The 20453-nt window shown below is 45.1% G+C and overlaps 2 protein-coding genes across 7 annotated transcripts; one reads left to right on the top strand and one right to left on the bottom strand.

Annotated features, from left to right (window-relative positions):
- The first annotated feature begins 378 nt into the window (after positions 1-378).
- On the top strand, positions 379-5300 carry pcmtd2a (protein-L-isoaspartate (D-aspartate) O-methyltransferase domain containing 2a). 4 transcript variants are annotated; one of them, XM_047041135.1, is made up of 6 exons: positions 379-784; positions 2110-2423; positions 2516-2618; positions 2920-3091; positions 3202-3325; positions 3504-5300. In XM_047041135.1, exons 2-6 carry the CDS (start codon positions 2117-2119, stop codon positions 3950-3952), a joined length of 1155 nt encoding a protein of 384 aa, XP_046897091.1. In that variant the 5' UTR covers positions 379-784; positions 2110-2116; the 3' UTR covers positions 3953-5300. The 4 variants fall into 4 exon arrangements, with proteins under 4 accessions (XP_046897091.1, XP_046897092.1, XP_046897090.1 ...); XM_047041136.1 differs by having other exon boundaries at positions 2105-2423; XM_047041134.1 differs by having other exon boundaries at positions 379-895.
- A 304-nt stretch (positions 5301-5604) lies between these two features.
- asxl1 (ASXL transcriptional regulator 1) lies at positions 5605-20181 on the bottom strand. 3 transcript variants are annotated; one of them, XM_047041001.1, is made up of 13 exons: positions 18617-19059; positions 15111-15193; positions 14929-14931; positions 14700-14817; positions 14438-14603; positions 13576-13739; positions 12946-13030; positions 11761-11880; positions 10970-11136; positions 10677-10773; positions 10262-10367; positions 9124-10144; positions 5605-8994 (listed from the first exon to the last, which is right to left on the bottom strand). In XM_047041001.1, the coding sequence occupies exons 1-13, from the start codon at positions 18671-18673 to the stop codon at positions 6097-6099; spliced, it is 5085 nt and encodes a 1694-aa protein (XP_046896957.1). In that variant the 5' UTR covers positions 18674-19059; the 3' UTR covers positions 5605-6096. The 3 variants fall into 3 exon arrangements, with proteins under 3 accessions (XP_046896957.1, XP_046896958.1, XP_046896959.1); XM_047041002.1 differs by lacking the exon at positions 11761-11880; XM_047041003.1 differs by lacking the exons at positions 5605-8994; positions 9124-10144; positions 10262-10367; positions 10677-10773; positions 10970-11136 and having other exon boundaries at positions 11788-12770; positions 18617-20181.
- Between the last annotated feature and the right edge of the window lie 272 nt (positions 20182-20453).

Raw genomic sequence — 20453 nt, 5'->3', positions numbered from 1 at the left:
GAGTTTTGATAATTTTTTAAAAGATTATGCTTTTGTTAATATTATTTCTTTTTATTTCCATAAAAGTATTTTGAGACACTTGAACTGAAAATAATGTGATGTACGTATTTAATATTTATTTGGTGATGAAGAACAAAGTGAATGGAGATGGGTGTATATTTATTTTGTATTGTCTATGTGTTAATGATGGCCGTGTATGGATTAGTCTTTACCCACATGTTGCTGATGAAATAAAGGATACCCTTGCAGCAGTTTAAACACTGTATTATGTTTTATGTATTGTAGTATTATGAGTAACCTTTACTGGCCTCAGTTACTAAAGCATATGTGCATTATGTTCGTAGATGACACCTGTCGGTCATTTCATGTAACGTTGGGAAAAAAATACAGTGTTGCCAATCTGAGCTCGAATGGTTTCGCGTTGCAGGTTCTGTATTTCAGTGTTTAGTTCAAAACAGTTGTAATTACAGCCGGAAAGTTAAACTTTCAGTTTCGTCTAGTATCATTAGAATGAATGTACTCTATATTAGACCGATTACCGCTGTGAACATCGGAACAATCCGATGAGAGTTATGCGTTGAGCGGCGGTGCAACTCCACCTCAGCGCACATTTTGCTGTGTTTGTGTGCATGACGTCAAACTGTCAGCTGGTCAATGTTTACATCCAGAATTTAGGTGACATGTATTGAGTGCTTCTGGGGCAATACTTCGCACGACTGGTACTTTTAACATCTTTTTACCAACTAGACATTTGGAGAAACGTCGATAAAACACTCCGTATACGGTAGGCCTACAAGCAACATTGTGATTTCTTTGTCTGGTGCGGCTTGACCACATTTGCCCTTCCTTGTTGTGCACTGCGTTCTTTGCACTCGACAAATCATCAAAGACAAAGGTGATCATAGCCTATTTGTTCGTCTCATATTGCTATGGCGGATTGTAATTTTGTCACGTTAGCAAGAATTGGAAACTGTTGTCTTCACTGTTACAAAGAATGCTTGCTAAAGCTAGTTTGGCAGTGCAATAGACAGCATAAAGCAGCAGTAGTTTTGTAAACACTGGACATTTTTGGCCTTTACCACACAAAACGCTTTTTAACTCAGTGGCGCAGCTGTATTTTATGTGTGCGTTGATTGGTGGGAATATGCCTCTGCAGTTACCAAGGAATTGTCATTGGGGGAACTTATAAGCAGCTGCAGTGCCACCGCTCGGTTACTCATGCATTATTAGAACGCTGCATAAAAGACGAGAGTCTACTGTCACCGATAAATGTTTCATTTGGTCAGAATTGCTTCGGCCATGAAAACACGATTACACATTTACTCCCTGAATATTGGTCAATACATTCAAAGTGGGTCTTCTTCTATCAACTGGCTCTATTTACCACTGCCTACAGAGAGCACATTAAATACTTGCTCTCCATAGGTAGGCCTACTGGTATGTGCTTGTCAAATTCAATATGGCCTCACGTGGTTAAATTAGCCTAATAATTTAGTAGGCAATCTTTGTCTAAGAAAACCTTTATACAAGGTGTGTCTGATGTCTTGCACCCTACTACTGGCATAAGCCGTGAGTAACTCTTCAGCAAACTTCCACCCCCATTACTCCATCCCCTCCATTCACTCCCTTCTGATGTGATAGCCTGCGGATGTAAGCTACTGTACCAGAAACCCTCTTCCGGGCAGTATGGTTGTCATCACATAAGATGGATTCCCAGACAAGTGACGGTTAGGGTTTCTGGTTTGGCTCTAGTGAGCAGCGTCAACTAGGAGGTGCTGGTTTTATCCCTTTAAGACAGAATTCTGGATGTCCACTTCCCATCTAAACTGAGGGCATTCTTTCCTGTAAAACTGTAAGAAAAGTTAAAGTTATAGTAAGATTTTCTTTTCTTTTTCCGTGTATGAAAGAACAAAGCATATTTTACTCAGATATATCTACAGAGAAATCGTTTTCAAAACCTATAATTCATGGTTATCTTGGTATCAAAATAAACATAGAGATGAGACTGTGTCTCATCTAATGTAATTGTAATGGTCTGATAATGTAATTGTCTGAAAATACTGGTTTATTACATCAATTGTGTTTGTCTTTCTCTCTGTGCTAGTGCAGTGCAAAGATGGGAGGGGCAGTGAGTGCGGGGGAAGACAATGATGAGTTGATTGACAACCTGAAGGAGGCTCAGTACATCCGTTCAGAGTTGGTAGAGAGTGCATTCAGGGCCATTGATCGAGCTGACTACTACCTAGAGGAGTTCAGGGACAGCGCCTATAAAGACCTAGCCTGGCGACATGGCAACATTCACCTCTCCGCCCCATGTATCTACTCTGAGGTGATGGAGGCCTTAGACTTACAACCTGGATTGTCCTTCCTTAATCTGGGCAGTGGCACAGGCTATCTCAGCACAATGGTGGGCCTTATACTGGGTGAGTTCCCCACAACTCTAAAGCAAGTGTTGTCAGTACTAAGTGTTGATATATGGGTGAGTTTCTCTTCTGGTTTCTGACGCCATCTGCAGGTCCATTTGGAGTAAACCATGGGGTTGAGCTGCATACAGATGTCATTGAGTATGCATATCAGAAACTGGAGTTCTTCATTAAGACAAGTGACAGCTTTGACAGGTATTTTAAATACACATAATTCAAACAGTGAGACACGTACTGTTTTCTGTGGTACACTATGTACATATTTGAGTATCTGTTGCAGTTTACATGTCAGGGTATACCTTGTTGTAACATCGCTTGCTGTTTTTTACACAAGGAAACTAATATGAATAAATAAAGAGAGCAAAGAAGATAGGGCACATAAATATTATACAAATATACACGTGCTATTTACACTGTTACTAGTAAATTCATACAGTTCTGATTTATCAACCTTACTGTTTAGTATTTATCCTTTTTTTTATGTGTGTGTTTGAAGGTTTGAGTTCTGCGAGCCATGCTTTGTGGCAGGAAATTGTTTGGAGATTGCCCCTGAGAGCCGTCAGTATGACAGGGTGTACTGTGGAGCCGGTGTCCAGAAGGAACATGAGGACTACATGAAAAATCTTTTGAAAATAGGTGGAATCCTTGTCCTACCCCTTGAGGAGAAGGTCACTTTGCAAAACTCTACACTTTCATTTTACACTTACAGTTTTAAGACAGAAAACATCTTCAGTTTATCCTATATTTGAACTACACATTTGCCGTGCTTACCTTTTAGTTGACCAAGATTACACGGACAAGCTACAATAGCTGGGACACCAAGAAGATCATAGCAGTGTCTTTTGCCCCCCTGGTGCTGCCCAAACATAGAGACAACAGTAAACCAAGAGCAGTGCCTTTACGTAAGTACTCTACTGTAATGATTAGGGCATAGTGAAAGGTGATGGGTGTTGTATTTTGGATGTCAGCTTCAAACCATGATTTTCAGGTCTGTAAAGTACGTCCTCTTGAATGCAAATGCTAGGTTAAGATTGACAACTTTAATAGTACATTGGTAATTTATCAACATTTCTTCTCCAGCCGCCATGTTTGAGGTGAGGAATCTGCAGGACTTGGCTCGTATCTCCATCCGTCATACCCTGAAGCAGACAGTGGTGGGTGTAGGGGCGGGGCCTCTGCCCAGGAGGAGGTTAACACGTGGTGGTGGGGAAAGGCTCAGAAAGAGGCGGGCTCACCAGCGTGGTTCCACCTTACTTTCCAACCGCTACGTCTTTATGAGCCGTCTGATCCCTGAGCCCATGGATGACAACAACAACTTCTCTGACAGCGAAGAGGAGGGAGAGGACTGCAGGGCCATAGCAGAGCCCAAGGAAGAGGAGGAGCTCGATCAAGACGAAGAAGAGGAAGAGAGAAGGGAGGATGGGGCTCTCTTGATTGAAGCTCCAGTTAACCAGCTGAGAGAGAAGATCTTGGGTCTGCCTCTCCCTGAGCCACTAAAGATGTATCTGTTGCACTACAGAGAAAAGTAATGCAGGGCTCAAAGGCTATGCATTGCTGTTCCCTTACTCGTTCCCGTGCCCCGTCTGGATTTGTTGTGGGAAATGCAGATCAAATAGACTAGTAATACTGAGTGGCTATGAGTGTAAACCATTTACCAGAGACAGTTCTCTTTCAATTTGGAAGATGAAGTGGGTTAGAAAATTGGACAGCACCTTGAACTATCCCCAGGCCTACAGCCCTTCCTTCCCCCTGAACACTGGAGTCCTCCCTCATGTCACGGCACCAGCCACGTACGCTTCCCATTCCCCTTGTTGTCTGACACAAGAGAAACTGCTCTCATCTAGGTCCTATTTCTTTTTGTGTTTAGAGAATTTGAATTTTTCCTAAATGTTTAATTGTGGTATCATTTCACCTTAAAATGGACATAGTATGAATATGGTTGATTTTGACTTGTTTGAATCCTGGAAAGGGTGTATATTGTCTTTCTTCATGTTTATAATGTCTTCTTCTTTCTGTCTGTCCTAAATGCTTATCAAAGCAATTTTGCCGAAGGGGCCAATTCTATACAAAAAGCACGCTACCAAATAACCTTAAACACAAGGTTGCAGTAAAACAATTTTGGCATTGCCTGAGTTTCATTTTTTTTTGCATTGCCTTGACCCATAGACTGTAGTCGTGCTATTCATGAAAACGAGGTTGGCGACAAAAAAAGAAACAAGTATTTTACTCCAAGTATTGAAAAACATCAAGATTGTATTATTAGTACTTTCTTGCACTCATAGGTTTACTGTATGTGAATATTTGATCAATACATCGATCAATGCCCTGCACTTTTGTCAAACTTGTATCCCTTTTGAAACTGCCACCATTACACCCCCAACATCCTGTACCCAAGTGCTTGTAGTTTATCTAATGCAGGACAGAATTATTTTGCCATGTTGCAAATGTGAGCTTGTCAGTTTGTAAGTGAGAGCTTAAGGGAAGAATAAAATTCAACTTTTTCAACTCTCAAAAGTCTGGGGATGGGCATTAGATGTGCTAATGTGCACTCTTTTATTATGCATATATCATGCTGTTTTGTGGGAATTGCTTCCTCTTCCAGCAAAAGTAGTTGTGCTGTTGAACTTGTGTTTTTTTGCAAATGTAAATGTCTATGTGAGGGACTTGTTATTGTCCTATTGATGTTGTATTTTCTAATGTCTGATGCATCGGTGCCAAAAGATCTCTAGCACTGGATGGGTTCAAATCTTTCTTCACTTAGTGTTAAGTTCTACAGTGTGTTGATTAGTCCTGCAAATGTATGACGATCACTATTGTGATACAAGACTTTACTTTGGGGGAAAAAATAAAAATGCCTTGATTGCTGTTGATATCAAATACATTGAACTGACATACATTTTGCAAGTTATGGGTCCACTAAATGGCCAGAAATATTGTCTGTACCCAAACACTGTATTAATGAGGTAGGAATCCTGAAATGTATTTCTTGGTGATATATTTTAATTTTATCAGGAAAAGGGGCCAATACACATCTCTATTACTACGATCTGCAAAACGAATGCCATTTTTAAACAACAGACTGCTCATTCTTTGTTTTATTGGTACAGAATACTGTGCTTAACTGCAAGTTAACTGCAAGAACAGACATAACTTTGGAAGAAAAACTAAATGACAAAGCACATACAAAAAAGGAAACAATGCCATTGGCTTTAATGGTTAAAAAAATATTTCTTTGCGAAAAGAGACAAGAACAACAAGTTTCTCGAAGCCCTATGTGCCAGCTAGGAGAGAACGGAAAAACAGCCATCATTTTCACGCAATTGATGATGGGTGTGTAAAGATAAGATGAGGTAAATGTTTCAGAGAAAAAAAAGGCACAACCAACCATGCCCTGTAAATTCACATATTAAACAACAATAATAATAATAATAATAATTATAACATCAGAACGGCATTAGAAAAAAATGTGCAACAAAAAATACAGACCAATTTTATAATACAAGGCAAGCTCCTGTCCCTGTGCCTCCCCACTCTACCCTCATCAGGGTTTTGTACACGTCACACCAAACACCCTCTTCAGTCCTATTCATAAGTTCTGGGTGTTTAATACTTGAATATGTTAAATTGGTGTGTAAAGGTATACCCACAGTAGTGTAGACTGGTAGAAACACGCTTATCTGACCACCAGACAAGACACACATAGTTTGGAGGGGCCGATGCAATCGTCGTGGCAGAAGGCGCCACAGCCCTGGCACATGATCATGGCCTTGAGGCGACACGAGCACTTCAGTGCCACCTCCTCTGCAGCACTGTCGGCAAAGGCCTGGATGCTGAGAGTAGCACTCTGGGCAGAGCCATGTCGTGGGCGCAGCTGTAGGACCCCATCGGCGATGCTTCTTGAAAACCCACTGCCATCCATAACAGAGACATTGGCGGTGTAGCTAAAGCCAGGCGCATTGCCTCCACCGCCACTCCCTCCAACACCTCCACCTTGCTTGGGCAGCTTCCCATACAACTGAAAGGGAAGGGAGGAGGCAGACGAGGCGGATGATGGAGAGGAGGAGGAGGAAGGGGAGGCAGAGGAGTAGGAAGATTTGTTATGTTCCTTCTTGGCCATCCTGGCTAATGACATCTCCATGTTGAGCAGTCCCTCCATAGCGCCTCCACCCAGATAACCGTCCACTGAGTTCAGAGGCTCTTTTTTGGTAACAACCATCGGTGCCCCACTACCTATTGGAGCAGAAGGGGAGGTTTTGGCAAGAGATTGGCAAGAGGGCCGCGAGGTGACCTCATTCTTCACGCTAGGTGCAGGTGAGTGTTGCTGTTGGTGGGGGTGGGTCTGAGTGGGCAGGGCTTTAGAGGGGTGCCAGTTGATCTTGATGGTGGGCACCACTTCGGTGGGGCAGAGGTCGCCGTGAGGAGGTGAAGGGGCATCCGGAGTAGTCCGGTAGGGGGACTGCTGAACACCAGCTGGCCTATCTGGAGTGGCACCCCGCGAGGCCTGAGGCAGAGACGACTCTCTGATAACAGCCGACTCAAAGGCTGCTGTACTCTGGGAGTTGAAGTCTGAGCTGCGTCTCGAGGAGGACGACGAGGAGGACGAGGAGGAAGAAAGGGAGGTTATGACAGGCACTGCCCCCGGTGGCACAGCACCACCTGGCTGTTGCGAGAGGTACTGCTGCATGGCTGTGGCGCGGGATGAGGCCTCCTCCATTAGGCAGGCCATGCGAGATGGGGAGGGCCCGAAGCAGCGGCCCGCCCCTGGGGAGCCGCGGCCTGCAGGGGTCTTCTGCTGGCTCTGAGAGAAGGACGACAACTCTGGAGAGGGGGACTCCCCTGTAGCTTCAGGTTGGCCCCGGAGTCGAGGGCCTGGGTTCCTAGGTGGAGGACCCCTTGGCTGGGGGCCAGATAGGGGTGCACCAGGCAGCCGGTTGATCTCCAGCTTGCTGGCTGAGTGGGATTGGGGAAGGACCTTCTCCAGGGATAAACTGCCCTGTAGCAGCTGAGTGACCAGGGGATTGTTAGCCTCCACAGTGGAAACAGGTCTGCTGGAGTTGGGGAGCCTCTTAGAGCCTGTAGTAGTAGCAGCAATGGGGGGCGTCTGAGAGGGTTTGAGCCCCCCCCTACAGTCATCCTCAGGAGTGCCCCTGCTGCCTACCTTAGAGTCATCATTGGTTTCTGTTTTGGCAAACATGTTTCCACTTCCATCCATCAGTCTGTGGCCCCGTTGAGATTGCGACTGGTTTGGAGGGTGACCTTGGTGGTCTAGAGGTTGGAGGTGAGAACGTCCAGCCAGCTGTTGCTGCTTCTGAGGATGTGCTTGACTGGGCAGACCGTTGGGGAAGCGGGGTTGGATGACTGTCTGCCCGTGGCGGCTCGACACGTGGGCCTGGATGACCGGCTGCTGGTTCTGAGGGGGAGGACTGTGGATAACTGGCAGGCTGTGCAGCGGCAAGGAGCCTCTGTGTAAGTGCGTAGTACCATTGCGCTGGGCGCTGGCGAGGTGATGGTGCCAATCACTGAGGGGATTGTCTTCCTGGCTCTCATTCTCACAATCAGACGCAGTCTCAGTGGAGTCACTATGAGCCCCGGATTCGTCGACCCTCTCTCTTATCGAGACGGGAAGTTGTGTGAGGGGTGGGGTGTCTGCTTGCTGTCTTTCAGCCTGGTTACGAGCCTCTCTGCCTGAAGCAGGAGGGGCTTCCTGGGGCCCTACGTGGTGGGAGCCGTGCTGGATGACCCCGCCTCCTCCGGCCCCAGACCCTCTGTGTTCAGCTCGAGCCTGCTCTCCTTCCCACAGCTGACAGGGGGCTGCCAAGCTCCTAATCACATCCACACCCTGGGCCCCAAACCTGGGTAAAGAGTCTGGGATGGAGGTAGGAGCCAGAGACGGACTTCCACCCGGTCCATCTGTCCTCTCGGAGGCAGCACAGTTGGCTACAGCCTCAGGCTCCAGAGCTGGGGAAGCTGCCGTCTTGTCCAGAGGTCCGTTGGAGATGCTTTGGGACACTGCTGCAGTCCCTTCCTCTCCACTAAGCTCTTCCGCCTTGTCCTCTCTAGTGGGTGAAGGAGGAGTAGGGGTTTGCGGGGGCTCGGAAGACAAGGAGGTAGAAGTGGTGGACAGGGAGGGTGATGGTGCAGGCTGAGGGGTGTTTGCCGTGGTCCTCTCTGAGGGCTCTACAGTGGAAGACTGTAGTTGTGCTCCAGACGAATTAGAGTCCGCAGGCGATCCCTGCTCTTCCAAGCTACCTCCCCCTGCTCTTCCTCCTCCTCCTCCGGGCTCGACAGGTCCTGGGTGCTCTCGCGCTCGTCGTCCACTGCTGCGATCCGATAGCCCAGTACCAGTCCGCAACCCACCCCCGCCCGGCCCTGCCCCGTCGCCAGTGGCTGCAACAGCAGCAGCGGCCTCGCGCTGGGCCCTGGCTTGTTGGGCCCGGGCTTTGATGTCTGCCAGGGTGCGCGCCCCCGTGCCCGACCGCCGCGAGCCCTCGCCGGGGGGGACGATGCGGGGACAGATCTGGTAGGTGGGCGGCCCTTTGACCCAGGGCGGTTTGATCCTGGAGAGTTGAATCTGCAGAAACATAAGACAACAGAAACATGTCACACCTCAGAATGATACCTTAACATGGACTTAATCATCATGCTAATTAATGGCTTATGTCTACCCCCACAATATAGTTCTATCAAGTATTGGTCATACCCGGATAGGTGGGACCTTGGGTTCCTCGGTTGTCGGCTGTGGCTTTTCCGAGTGGACACTGTCGATTGTGGTACGAAAGGACTGACGGTCGTCAAGCCGGGGCCTTTTCTCGGGAAAGCTGGAGAAGGCCTGGGGCTCATCTGGCCTCCTCTTCTGATCCTTGAGCTGGGCGGAGGAGGGGGCAGGCGCTGGGCTGGCGGCAGGGCTGCTCTCACGGCTGCTGGTGGCAGTGCCACCGGTGACGGACGTGACCACGGAGGCGCCGTCATCCAACGGGTCGACAGCGGCTGCAGCGGTGGAGGAGGCAGACGAGGACGAGGAGGACGAGTCCAGGCCGGCAGCAAAGACCCCCGGCCTGTCGGAGGAGGGGGAGGAGGGAGAGGAGGAGGGGGAGGACGAGGAGGAGGAAGAAGAGGAAGAGGAGGATGGAGATGATGTCGAGGCCATGGCAGGTGTGGGTTCTTCAGGGAGTAGACGCGCCGTGACCTCAGGCTCCTCGTTGGCACTGATGGAAGCTGGGCTGGGGCTCGGACTGGGCACCGAACTGGGCACCGAACTGGGCACCGAACTGGGCACCGAACTGGGCACCGAACTGGGCCCTGGCACGGTGGAGGAAACAGGGGCAGGGGAAGGCACTGGGGCAGGGGAGGCACACTCCGAAGGGACCTCCAACCCAGATTCAGCCTGCAGGACCACCTCTCCTTGGACCACAGTGGCCTCAGCCATGGGCGAGCAAACAGAGACGGAAACGGCATCTAGGGGGGGAGTGCCCTCGGCCTGCTCCGGAGACTGAAGCGTTGGGGTGGTGGCCTTGCAAAGGGTGCGTCGTGCTCTGCGCCTCAGGTCAGCCCGCGTGCGCCTCCTCATCCTGCCGTCTCGCCGTCTGCGGCCTACGCTCCGACGCTTGGGTGTCCCAGCTGCCGCGGCGGCCACCTCGCTGTCTAAAACACTGGTGGCGACACTGCCATCTGCAGCTTCGCTCATTGTCAACTTCAAAGACTCCTCTCGTGTCAGGCCAGATCTATGGGAGAATATACAGAGAATATGCATAAATGCTAAATGCCAAATGCAACCAAAACCAGCTCATTGAATGTCAAAGCATATAAAAGCTGGATTAAAACTAGTTGTGTTCATGTACTTTTGGCCATGGTACTCTTCAAAGAATTTCTCCTTCCACGCCTCCACTTTCTTCTCCTTTTCCATCTCCTGTCGGAAGCGCACTTGCATCTCGTGAGTGAACTCACCTGAAAATGTCAAAAGAATGAACACAAAAAAACAGTATATTGTTTTAGTACAGTAATTCAATAGTTGAGAACATGTTCATTTACTTGGCTGCTCTTGTGCACTATGGCAAGAGCAGAGCCAGTTAGCTTTAGGTCATCATTAGGGTGCCCACTGCTCCTTTTGAGGCTTTTGTATCTATTGGATGTCCATGAAAGAGAGCTAAATGCACATGTGTGCTGTGACTTGGATGTAGGTGATACATCCTCTAAGATGTTCCATGACTGAGGACATCATCAACCCCCACCATCTGACAGGCTCATCATGCTCACCTTCTGCTAGCCTTTCTTTCCAGCTCTGGGAGGCATGAGTGAAAAACTCATTATTAAGAGCCGAGCTACTGAGACGGGCCAGACTGTCCGGTCCAGCCTGGGAGGAGGAGAGACGCAAACAAAACACAGTCAGGTCATTTAGATCACCTGGATAGGTAGAGTCCTTATTAACCACATAGATTGGATCTTGATTTGAATCCAAGTCAGTGATAATGAGAGAGGAGACACCAGGTATGTGTGATGACCTGGGGGAGGGGGGGGGGGGGTCGCAGGTCACACATGCACACACTGACCTGACGATCCACCTCGGGGAGGAGCTGCAGGAGCTGCTGTTGGGAGTGTGGCGGGAAGGCTGCGAAGGTCCGCATGTTGATGAGGGCCCGGATGTTTGTGTTGACCAGGATGGATCCCGGGGTCTCAAAGTCCACTTCTACCCCTCCTCGGCTCCTCTTCATCGGACCTGTATACACAGACAACCCTTAAGCTCAGCAACTTCAAACACACACAATGGCTTTTTATTGAATGATGCAAGTCATGTGCAATGTTTTTCCTTTGCCAGAAAATATGACGTATTTGGTTAACCAGCGGCACAACCAGGCATTTTAGTTCAGCAACTAACAGCATCAAAATAGCACTCAAAATTGAAGGTGGTTTAGTTCAGAGTTAGGCTGACTTGAAGGACCAAACACCAACCGGCTAATCCTTGTCACGTTCATTGAGCATTTTATTAATAACCAATACTGGTCTTAAAGTACCAACATCTTAGGGGTCTTTATGGTAGTCTAAATGTAATTGAGGCAACACAAAGATTAGCAAATTATACATCAACTTCAGTTCACTGTTTCAAAATGTATTTCTCAGAAGGACAAAAACAGTCTTGATTGTTGTGTAGACTAAGTCTAAATCCATCCCCATATAAACTCAGAGGATTCCTCACGTGTCCATTGTCAGTCATGAAATTAGGACAGTGATTAATTAATCGGGTGAAGCCAAGGAGTAGTTTGGGAGTGGTGTTTTAGGGGTTACTGTGGGGAGATTGAGTGGGGTGGTGGAAGTTGGGGTTTCTCGGCTCTAAGCCTTGTACCTGAGCGGTGGGCACGCATGCTCTTGAAGTGCTGGGGGCGCTTCCAGCCCAGCTCAGGGCGGGTGCGCAGTGTGGGGCCTGGACCCCCCCTAGAGCCTTCCCTGCGCCTCCCTTCTGCTCCTAAGGGGGAGAGGTGGGAGGAGGAGGGGCCAGTGAGACACTCAGGTCATGTGGAAGAAAGGAGGCTGGGAGTGATGCAGGGGCGGGTTGGCAGGTTGGCCAAGCAAGACGGGCCATAGGGGTAGCAAAGCCCTGATAACAAGGGCGAGAGTCAGGAGTCGGCAGGTGTGCAGAGTGCACACACACAAAGCAAGGGAAGAAGGTGAGTTACCCAGACCCACAGACACAGATAAAGGAAAAGAGGATGAGTTTGGGTGGGAATGGGAAAGGGGGGGAGGGGTCACACATCCAAGCTGAGCATCTGGGGCAGAGCTTCAGGACGCTTGAGCCCAAAGCATGAAAACACAGAGCAGCTGAGTGTCTCTCAGACATACGGCAGGTGGGGGGGCTGATATTCCAGGTGCACACACAAGCAGAAGGGGCGACAGACATCTCAGGTGCATAGAATGGTAAGGAGAAGTATCCTGCACACATAAAAACTGACAGACAACTAGCCACAAGGAGGGGAAAGTTCCAGGGTACTGCCAGGCATAGGAAGGCTGATTAGCACACGAGTGCAGAGAAAACCAAATAATTTGCTGGAAAGGTTTTGACGGTGTATTTGGTTTAATGGTCTAATTGTACCCATAGGAACACAACGGATTAAGGACTCTCTACAACCACAGTTCATCCAATGAACATAACGATTGGAAAAAGTGAGTTGAAGGCAGAAAATCTATTTGAAGCACATACAGGAGTGTTTTCCTGTTAACGGTTACTGTGGATTTTAAAGGAAGTCTTAGCTATCACCTTCTTATTGAAAAACATAGACAAGATCAAATATGTCGACTACCACTCTCTGACTCTACCCCATCTTCTTTGCAGATTTCATTTCCAATTTGTCGATGACGCTGAGAAGAAAGTTGGCAATGGTTATCCTGATATTGTCTTACTTTGTCTACAGTCGTAGAAGGTGTGATCCAGACATTTTCTAGTGCAACATGACACTCTGTGTGTGAGTGTGTGTACTAGGAGAGGGAGAGAGCGAGTCTGGGGCAGAGTCGGCTGGTAGAGAATAGTACATACCTGAGGGGACGTGTTCACCGTTGACCTTGAGCGGCGTGAGGACAACACGTGGCATCATCACTGCCTTCTTCCTCTGTCTCCCAGACTGCAGCAGTGACCGAGAGAGAGAGAGATCAACAGAGGAAGAACATCTCATTAAAAACTAAAGAGGAAAACACAGCAGCCATGTCAAATGTTGGAATTTCAATGATCAAACCGCATGTCATAATTTGTTATATTATTAATACTAATTCAATCTAATCTGTGTAAACTGTTCAGCAATTAGAGAGACAGTGGTTACTCAAGGGAACATTTGCATTAATCAATTATGTTTTCCCAAATTCAGTCTTGGGTTTACATTGCAGGTTTCCGTCTGACTGGATGGATAAGCCACAGAGACAAAGCTGCATTGGTTACTTGGTTAGCTAGTAGTTTAGTGTAATAGTATTAACGTCTCCAAATATATTTGTAATTAAAAAGGAAATCTCCCTTACACATCAAACTACAATGTATGCAGAGACAAAACTCCAAACACAATCGTATTGTCCATGTACACATGACTAACTCATCCCTCGTCCATGTAATCCTTATGAGAGTTTCAGATAAAGACGATGGGAGCCCGGAGGTGGGGTGGGCTCGTGCAGTGCGTACCTGTCTGGAGCGACTGAGCCTGGTCTGGGCATGCTGGGGCGGGGTGTGCTGGGTCTGGGCGTCGGAGCGTGCCTGTCCTGCTCTGCTCAGCCGGGTCTGGGGCTGGTTCTGGGGCGGGGGGTCTGTAGAGCATGAGGCACTCGAGGAGGTCTCATCTACTGACGCTGTAGGGGAGGACAGAGCTGGGTTACACAGTATACATTCATATACTGTCTTTTAAATCCTGCCTCCATCCAAACTGTATGACTTTGTTAGATAAGATGAACGGAGGGAAGGAAACTCAAGTGGGAAGAATGACTTGTGCTTGTGTTGTTTAAAAGGGGTTTGATGTATTTTGTTTTAGACATGACTGATCAAAAAAAGGCCCACACAAAAGACAAGGAATGCTCTTTGTCTTAAAATACAATACTGATAAGCAGGTTGTTTAAATGGCCGTTTATTCAAATAAACATGCCCATCACTTTTCCCATGGCTTTGTTTATGGAAATGTAACTAACTGAAAGGGACATGTTGGTGGATCCCAATCATGCACACACATTCACTAAACATATGTGATCTAGGCCACAGCTAACAGTGTCGTGCAACCATGGCAACAAACACATCTAGGGCTCCCCCCCAAAAAAACAGGCCTCTCTGGTTTGCTTTATTGCTCAAGTTCAAGCTCAAGACAGAAATTAATTTTCCCCAAGTCCAATTAGCCAGGTTAATGCAGAGTGCTTTCGAGAATGAGGAAGACCTTTTTGTTACGAATAGTTACCACCATTCTAGTTGTTTAAATGTAATGCTAATAAACTGATTTACATCTTCATCATCACAGAAGTGTGATGTTCAATACCCCTCAGTGTGAACTGGTTATAACTACCATCGTTCTCTCCACTGGCAGCAGTAGTCTCTGTGGAGTCACAGCTCTCCTGCTCGTCTGCGGGGGCAGCTGTTGCTGTGCTGGTGGTGGAGGCTGGGGTAGTGGTGGAGGCGGATTCCACTGTATCTGACTCTGTAGCACTCTTGGTCCACTGCAGGGCGTTTTTCTACAATGACAGAACTTTGTTGAGAAACACTCCTGCAAATTCGTATGTGTGTGTATGTTTACATGAGTGTATTTGAAGGGATTTGTATTTCCATACCTTTAATGTGAAGAGGCTCATCCTGCCAGGCAGCTTGAAGAAGATGCTGTTTTTGACTCGGTCTCCTCTTACTTGGGAGTGCAGCATGGTCACCAGACATGCTAGGGGTGCCGTGCCACTAACGGTCATTAAAAAGAAAGGACAGAGAAATTAGTGTCGAGTATTAACATGGTGAAATGCAAAGTGACTAATGTATGCACTGTGTGCAAAAATTTAAAAACGATCTCACCTTCTATTTCAGCAGTGGAATGCAGATCAAGAAGAAGATGGAGAAAGAAAAAAAGTTCAATTGTATCATTATTATTTATTTTAACTTTTGAATTTCTACAACGGCATCTTAGAAAGACTTGATATTACTTATATATACACTTATTTGAGGAGGCATAAGAAAGTGTGGTGCTAGACAGTTACCTCATCTCTTTGAGTCCCTTCGTCTGTATAACATGTAAGATCTGTTTTGGTGTCATTGGAGCATCAGAGAAGTTCTCAAGGACCTGAAAAACATTGGCAATAATAAATGATTAAAAATAACAAATGAATGGATTGAAAAAGAGTTACAATAGTTCTACCCTTTATGTAAAAGACTCAAAGGCAGTTACAAAAGTATCTGTTCATTAAAACGCTTCAAAACATTTAACCTAACCGCACCAAATTCACCAGCAGAAACCATGTGACTAATCTCTCCAGTACTGTATCAACAAACTGACTAGCACACATATATAAACCCAGAACTATCAACTGACGTCTAGGGGAAAACAACCAATTTAACAATGATGCAGCATAAAAACCCAATATGATTTTCTATGTTACCCTGTAATAAAAACATATATTTTACATTTTTACACAAAGGTCTACAATCAAGCCCTCCTGAATGTAGCTGTAACAGGATATAATAGAGTACTGTGATGAGAGAGATTACAATACAGCATGCATACATACTGGGAATAGCACTGCTTTAAACAAACCTACTGACTTGCAGGAAATGGGACTAAGCGGAAGGGTAGGCCTAAATCAGCCAGACACAAGCACAGAAAGCTCATGCATCTACACACACTAGTGCACACGCGCACGAAAGGCACAAAAGACAGAGTAACATGAATGTGATCATTTATACTGCAGAGAAGTTAATGTCGTACAAGAGCTCCTAGTACCAGAAGCTGGATGTGTCCTATGTTAGCACTCTTTAAACTATGGAGACGATGGCCTAACCCATCTCATCAATGAAGAAAACCCAGTGCACAGAAAGCTCTATAAAAACCTCAAGTATCAAAGCCTAGTTCAGATCTACGTTATATTTTACCAAAGTAGAAATGCTGGTGGCAAAAACTATTTAAAGTGGGCAAAGATCTTGAGTGAGTGAAGAATTTGGCTTCTCTTAAAATGACAATAAAGTGATTATAAAAATCCAATGCAATCAGACAAAAAGTCTGCCATTAACTCGAAAAGCTGTTGCTTCTTGTCGTATGTCCGGTTTCCCAATAACGATGGTCCTAAGATTTATGTAAGGCTATATGTGCCTTTCTAACGATGGAGGTAGGCCTACATCTGTTTTCCAAGTGCATAAACAATATTTATAAAGTGCATTGTAACAAAGTCGTTAAGAGGGCTGTCCAAGGTGCTGAATGGAATATTATTCAACCATCCATAGCTCAATACTATATTTGCATAATGAATCTTCAAATTCGTAGTTCAGCATTTGTCTGCTAGAGTGAGCTTGTTAATGTATATTAAATATACCTTATATAAAATATATTCATATATCAATTAAGAGAACTGCGTTTCTCGTTAAGCATATTAATTCCAGAACCTAATTTGTATACACTGCTCATGAGGTTGAAGGCGGTCACAAAATCTTCAAATTATCTAAAAAGTTGAACAACCTTATCAATTTCGGATCCTTTTGATCCAAAGTAGACTATGTTGTGCATAGCCTACTTTGCCACACAACTGAACTCCTAGCTGTTGTCACGAAAAATGTGACACCTCACTTCCTTGCATTTAATAATTGGATACCCAAATGTTTAAAAATGTATATAAAAACATTATTTTGCTTAGAGTATTGTCTGAGAATAAAAAATAAAAACATGAGTCCAAGGCTACGTAATTAGCAGATTTAGAAATATAACAACTTTTGGCTTAACAATTGTGTACAGATTTTGGACTGGTTCCAAATATCTCAAATGTAACCCTATGTCATAGAAGAAGTAAGCATGCATAAGCAAGCATGTCTCTACAAGACCATGCAGATTTGTAAAATCTAGGATATGTGAGTTAGTCTCACAATGAGCACTCCCTCAGATGGACAAATGATGATCATGTTATACAAGTCTACATAAGCACACAAAGTCAATGCTCATGTTATTCTGACGTTGATTAATAGGATTAGGCTTTCTTATTGTTTTGATGATATGAAGTTATATTAAGGTAGTAACAAGTAAAAGGCTAGCTGTCAAATGAGACCAAAAGTAGAGCTTGAGATTGTAACCTATTGTGCCAACATCCAAGACTCAAAGAGATTTTGGCTACCACAAAAGCTTCAAAGTCCCAACACAAGGCTTTGCTGCAACACATGGGCCCTGTTTATAAATACATGCAGAGGGCCACAGCCTAACCCCAAAAAGGCAAAGGGCTTTGTTGCACTGCAATGCATAGATGAGACTGACGTTGATAAGAAGCATTAAATGTAGGCTCTGGCAAATGAACTCAGACACGCTATGTCTTTTAGGAATGTGTTATCTTATTCTACACATTTCTAACATATATGACTCGACAGCAGACAACTTCAACTAAACTAATCAAATTGGGCATTGGTTGATGGGTGATACATGATGAAAGGTCTAAACAAGGTTGTATTGCTTCTTATAGAATAGCCAGTCCTGCATGAAAAGAACTCATGTAAGTGTTTCAACATAAGATAATCAAGACAGTGGCAAAAATATATTAGTTCAGCCATTCATACCTGCCTGATTTATTGTACTTCAAAGTAAGTAGGCCTCCTTTGGAAAGGGCATGCATCACAGCAAACTATGGAACTAATCAACTAGCCTTGAGCTTGACATCAACTCAACTGATAGAGATGGATGATAATTAAAAATAGAGACCACGATGATTAGATGACTAGCAAGCTAGTTGGATAGTGGAAGAGTAACTTGGTATATAACTAATGTTAGACATCAACTCAACTGATACAGATCAATGATAATTGACATTTCTCTGACAAGTGTCTCCGACCTTTCCTGACCCATTTCGGTCGAGATATTTATCATTGACTGAATATGAATCAATGTAGCTAGCAATTTTTCACTCGTAGATTAATATATCTATAGCTATCTACAGCCGCTGAAAAGCTAGGCAAATAGCACGACGCAACTGCCTAGTACAGCTAGTTTCCATCAATGTGAAACAATTTCTGGAAAGGTTAATTATTGAGAGGCATTTTCTCATGCTCGCCAGAATACCTAGCATAAGCTAAACAAAGGGGGCAAACATTAGCACATAGCTAGCAAGATATATTAGCTAGCGGTTTGCTGGCTAACCTTGTACGCTGGCAAAGTATGTACTGTCAACAATAAGTGTTAGCTAACGAGTAATTACTAATCGCTAAATATATGTATGTTGTTCGAGGATGTGCTTGTGGTTTAATTGTCAACCTTACTGTGTAGCCATTGACTCATAGTGAATTATATAATAGCCTTCTTTGCTAGCAAGGTAGAGTAGCTACCCTAACCTTAGTCAATATAGCTATATTGGTAACGAACATACAATAATAGCTAGCTAGCTAACCGCAGCGCATAGACTGAGCTCTGTGGCTGACAATCTAGCCATACATGGGGGCTGTTGTTCGTCTATGCTGGCGCATACGGGCTGTCATTACCTTACCTTAGATTCAAAAAAATAAGATCGATTATATATTTTACCATGCGAGCAGCCTCTGCCCACGTGCGCTCCTTCTTTCTCTTCTGTTTGTCCTTCATTTCCTTCTCTCTGAAAGCTTGGTACACTACTCCCTGTAGGGCTGCGTCTATCTTCAGCTGCCACAAAGCAAGCTAAATACGGTCGGTGGGTCAGAAAACCGTGCGCGCTAACTGGTTAGCTTTTTAGCAAGCTAGCTAGAGCTACCTAGCAAGACACCCGTTTTGCTAGGCTACCAACAACTGACTTGTTTTTCTCGCTCGTATTGTATTCCCTAGCCAGTTACCTAGCCAGACGTATTCATAATTTGTTGTATTCTAATGTACTCTGTAATGTTGGCTACAAAGGTTGGTGGCTGGCTAGCTGGCTAGCAGTAGTAAATACAAATGGGGCGCAAAGCGAGCGAGCCCTAGCTGCGAGCGCCTCTGGTGTACTGCAGGAAACCCTCACTTTGGAATGCAAGGCGGAGACAACACAACAACGAGGTCAAAGGTCAGACACACTGCAGGAATGCAACACAAAACAACTATCGTTTCCCCACCCCCTCTCTCAGTCGGACTACAAAGTGCTACGACGGCAGTTGAAGTGAAACCACACAAAAACACTGGAAAACGCTGTAGCGTACTTGTATTTTAAAAGGGAATTTGCGCCGCCTTCATTTCACGTAAATATATTAATATGCCTAACAGCAAAAAGCAGAACCGATGAAAAATATTCACTCAATTTCAAGACATGGTGGATGAGCTATGGCTACTCTTTTAAATTAAACTCCAACTCCTTTCTTTCCGTTTGGAAATCCTATAGTAAAATGGATTGCATACTGAAGAACCTCTGCCTTCTAACAAATTGGAACGCTTACCAAACCCTATGACCAGAAAACACAGAACATAACAAACATAAGAGAAGGTTGCAACATGCATAATAGGGCGTGGAAGCAAATGTGATTTAGGAGTGAATCCCTGGGTTAGGCAGCACTCAAAGTTTGGTTTGGCCATCGGTGGGTTCTTGAGAAAAGTAGCCTATTACTTTTTATTCCCCTTAATGTCAAATGAATAATGAAAGCAACATTTCAAAGCTAAAAAACAAGCAACATGCCAAATGGGAGTGAACAAGTACAAACATACAGAAATGAATTGCTTGCAACAGCTTAGACTGTTTGTAAGGTGATTGTAAGGTGTCTTAGAAAAGGTTACTTATCATGTGGGGTACTATTTGGGTCCAATTCCAACAGGTAAGTCAACACTAAAGGGAAAAAGTAAAAAGGGAAAGTGAAAGATATAGCGCATGTTAGCTTCAGGGTTTAAACAGTAAAGCAAGGTCATATCTGGATTCAGTTGAGTTCCATGTAAGAGGCCTCAAAAACCCAGCCAAAGACAGTGGCATAGCGTTGTCTGTAAGATTCTGCTTCTATTCAACAGCATTCATTGTTTTCTCCTCTCCGTTATTGGCCACACGCTTTATCATCGGATGCCTGTTTGGAAGATAGGATAAGATTGAGAGTAATCATTCATTTTAGGTTGTTTAAGGAAAAGATCACATTGATCTTGACTTCTATATAGAGATGTGTATTCATGTTGTTTTTACCTTTATTTGCTCAGCCTAGTTGCTTAACTTTATATCTTCTTCTGTGTAAGTATGTTGAGAGCAATGTAAAAACCTGAGTCATATTCCTTGTACATATTCTTGGCCAATAAATCATATTCTGATTCAAAAACATTTTCCATTATGCATTTGGAGCCTTGATGCTTTCTAACAGAGGGTCCTAAACTCATATTTGAACAGATGTACAATATCAACCAACTCGTGTGCAAGGATTTGTTACATCCTTCCATTTCAGTATTT

The sequence above is a fragment of the Hypomesus transpacificus genome, chromosome 18 (assembly GCF_021917145.1).
Source record: "Hypomesus transpacificus isolate Combined female chromosome 18, fHypTra1, whole genome shotgun sequence".
Lineage (NCBI taxonomy): Eukaryota > Metazoa > Chordata > Actinopteri > Osmeriformes > Osmeridae > Hypomesus > Hypomesus transpacificus.
Note: the sequence above shows the minus strand (reverse complement) of the source record. Positions and strands in the feature narration are given on the sequence as shown.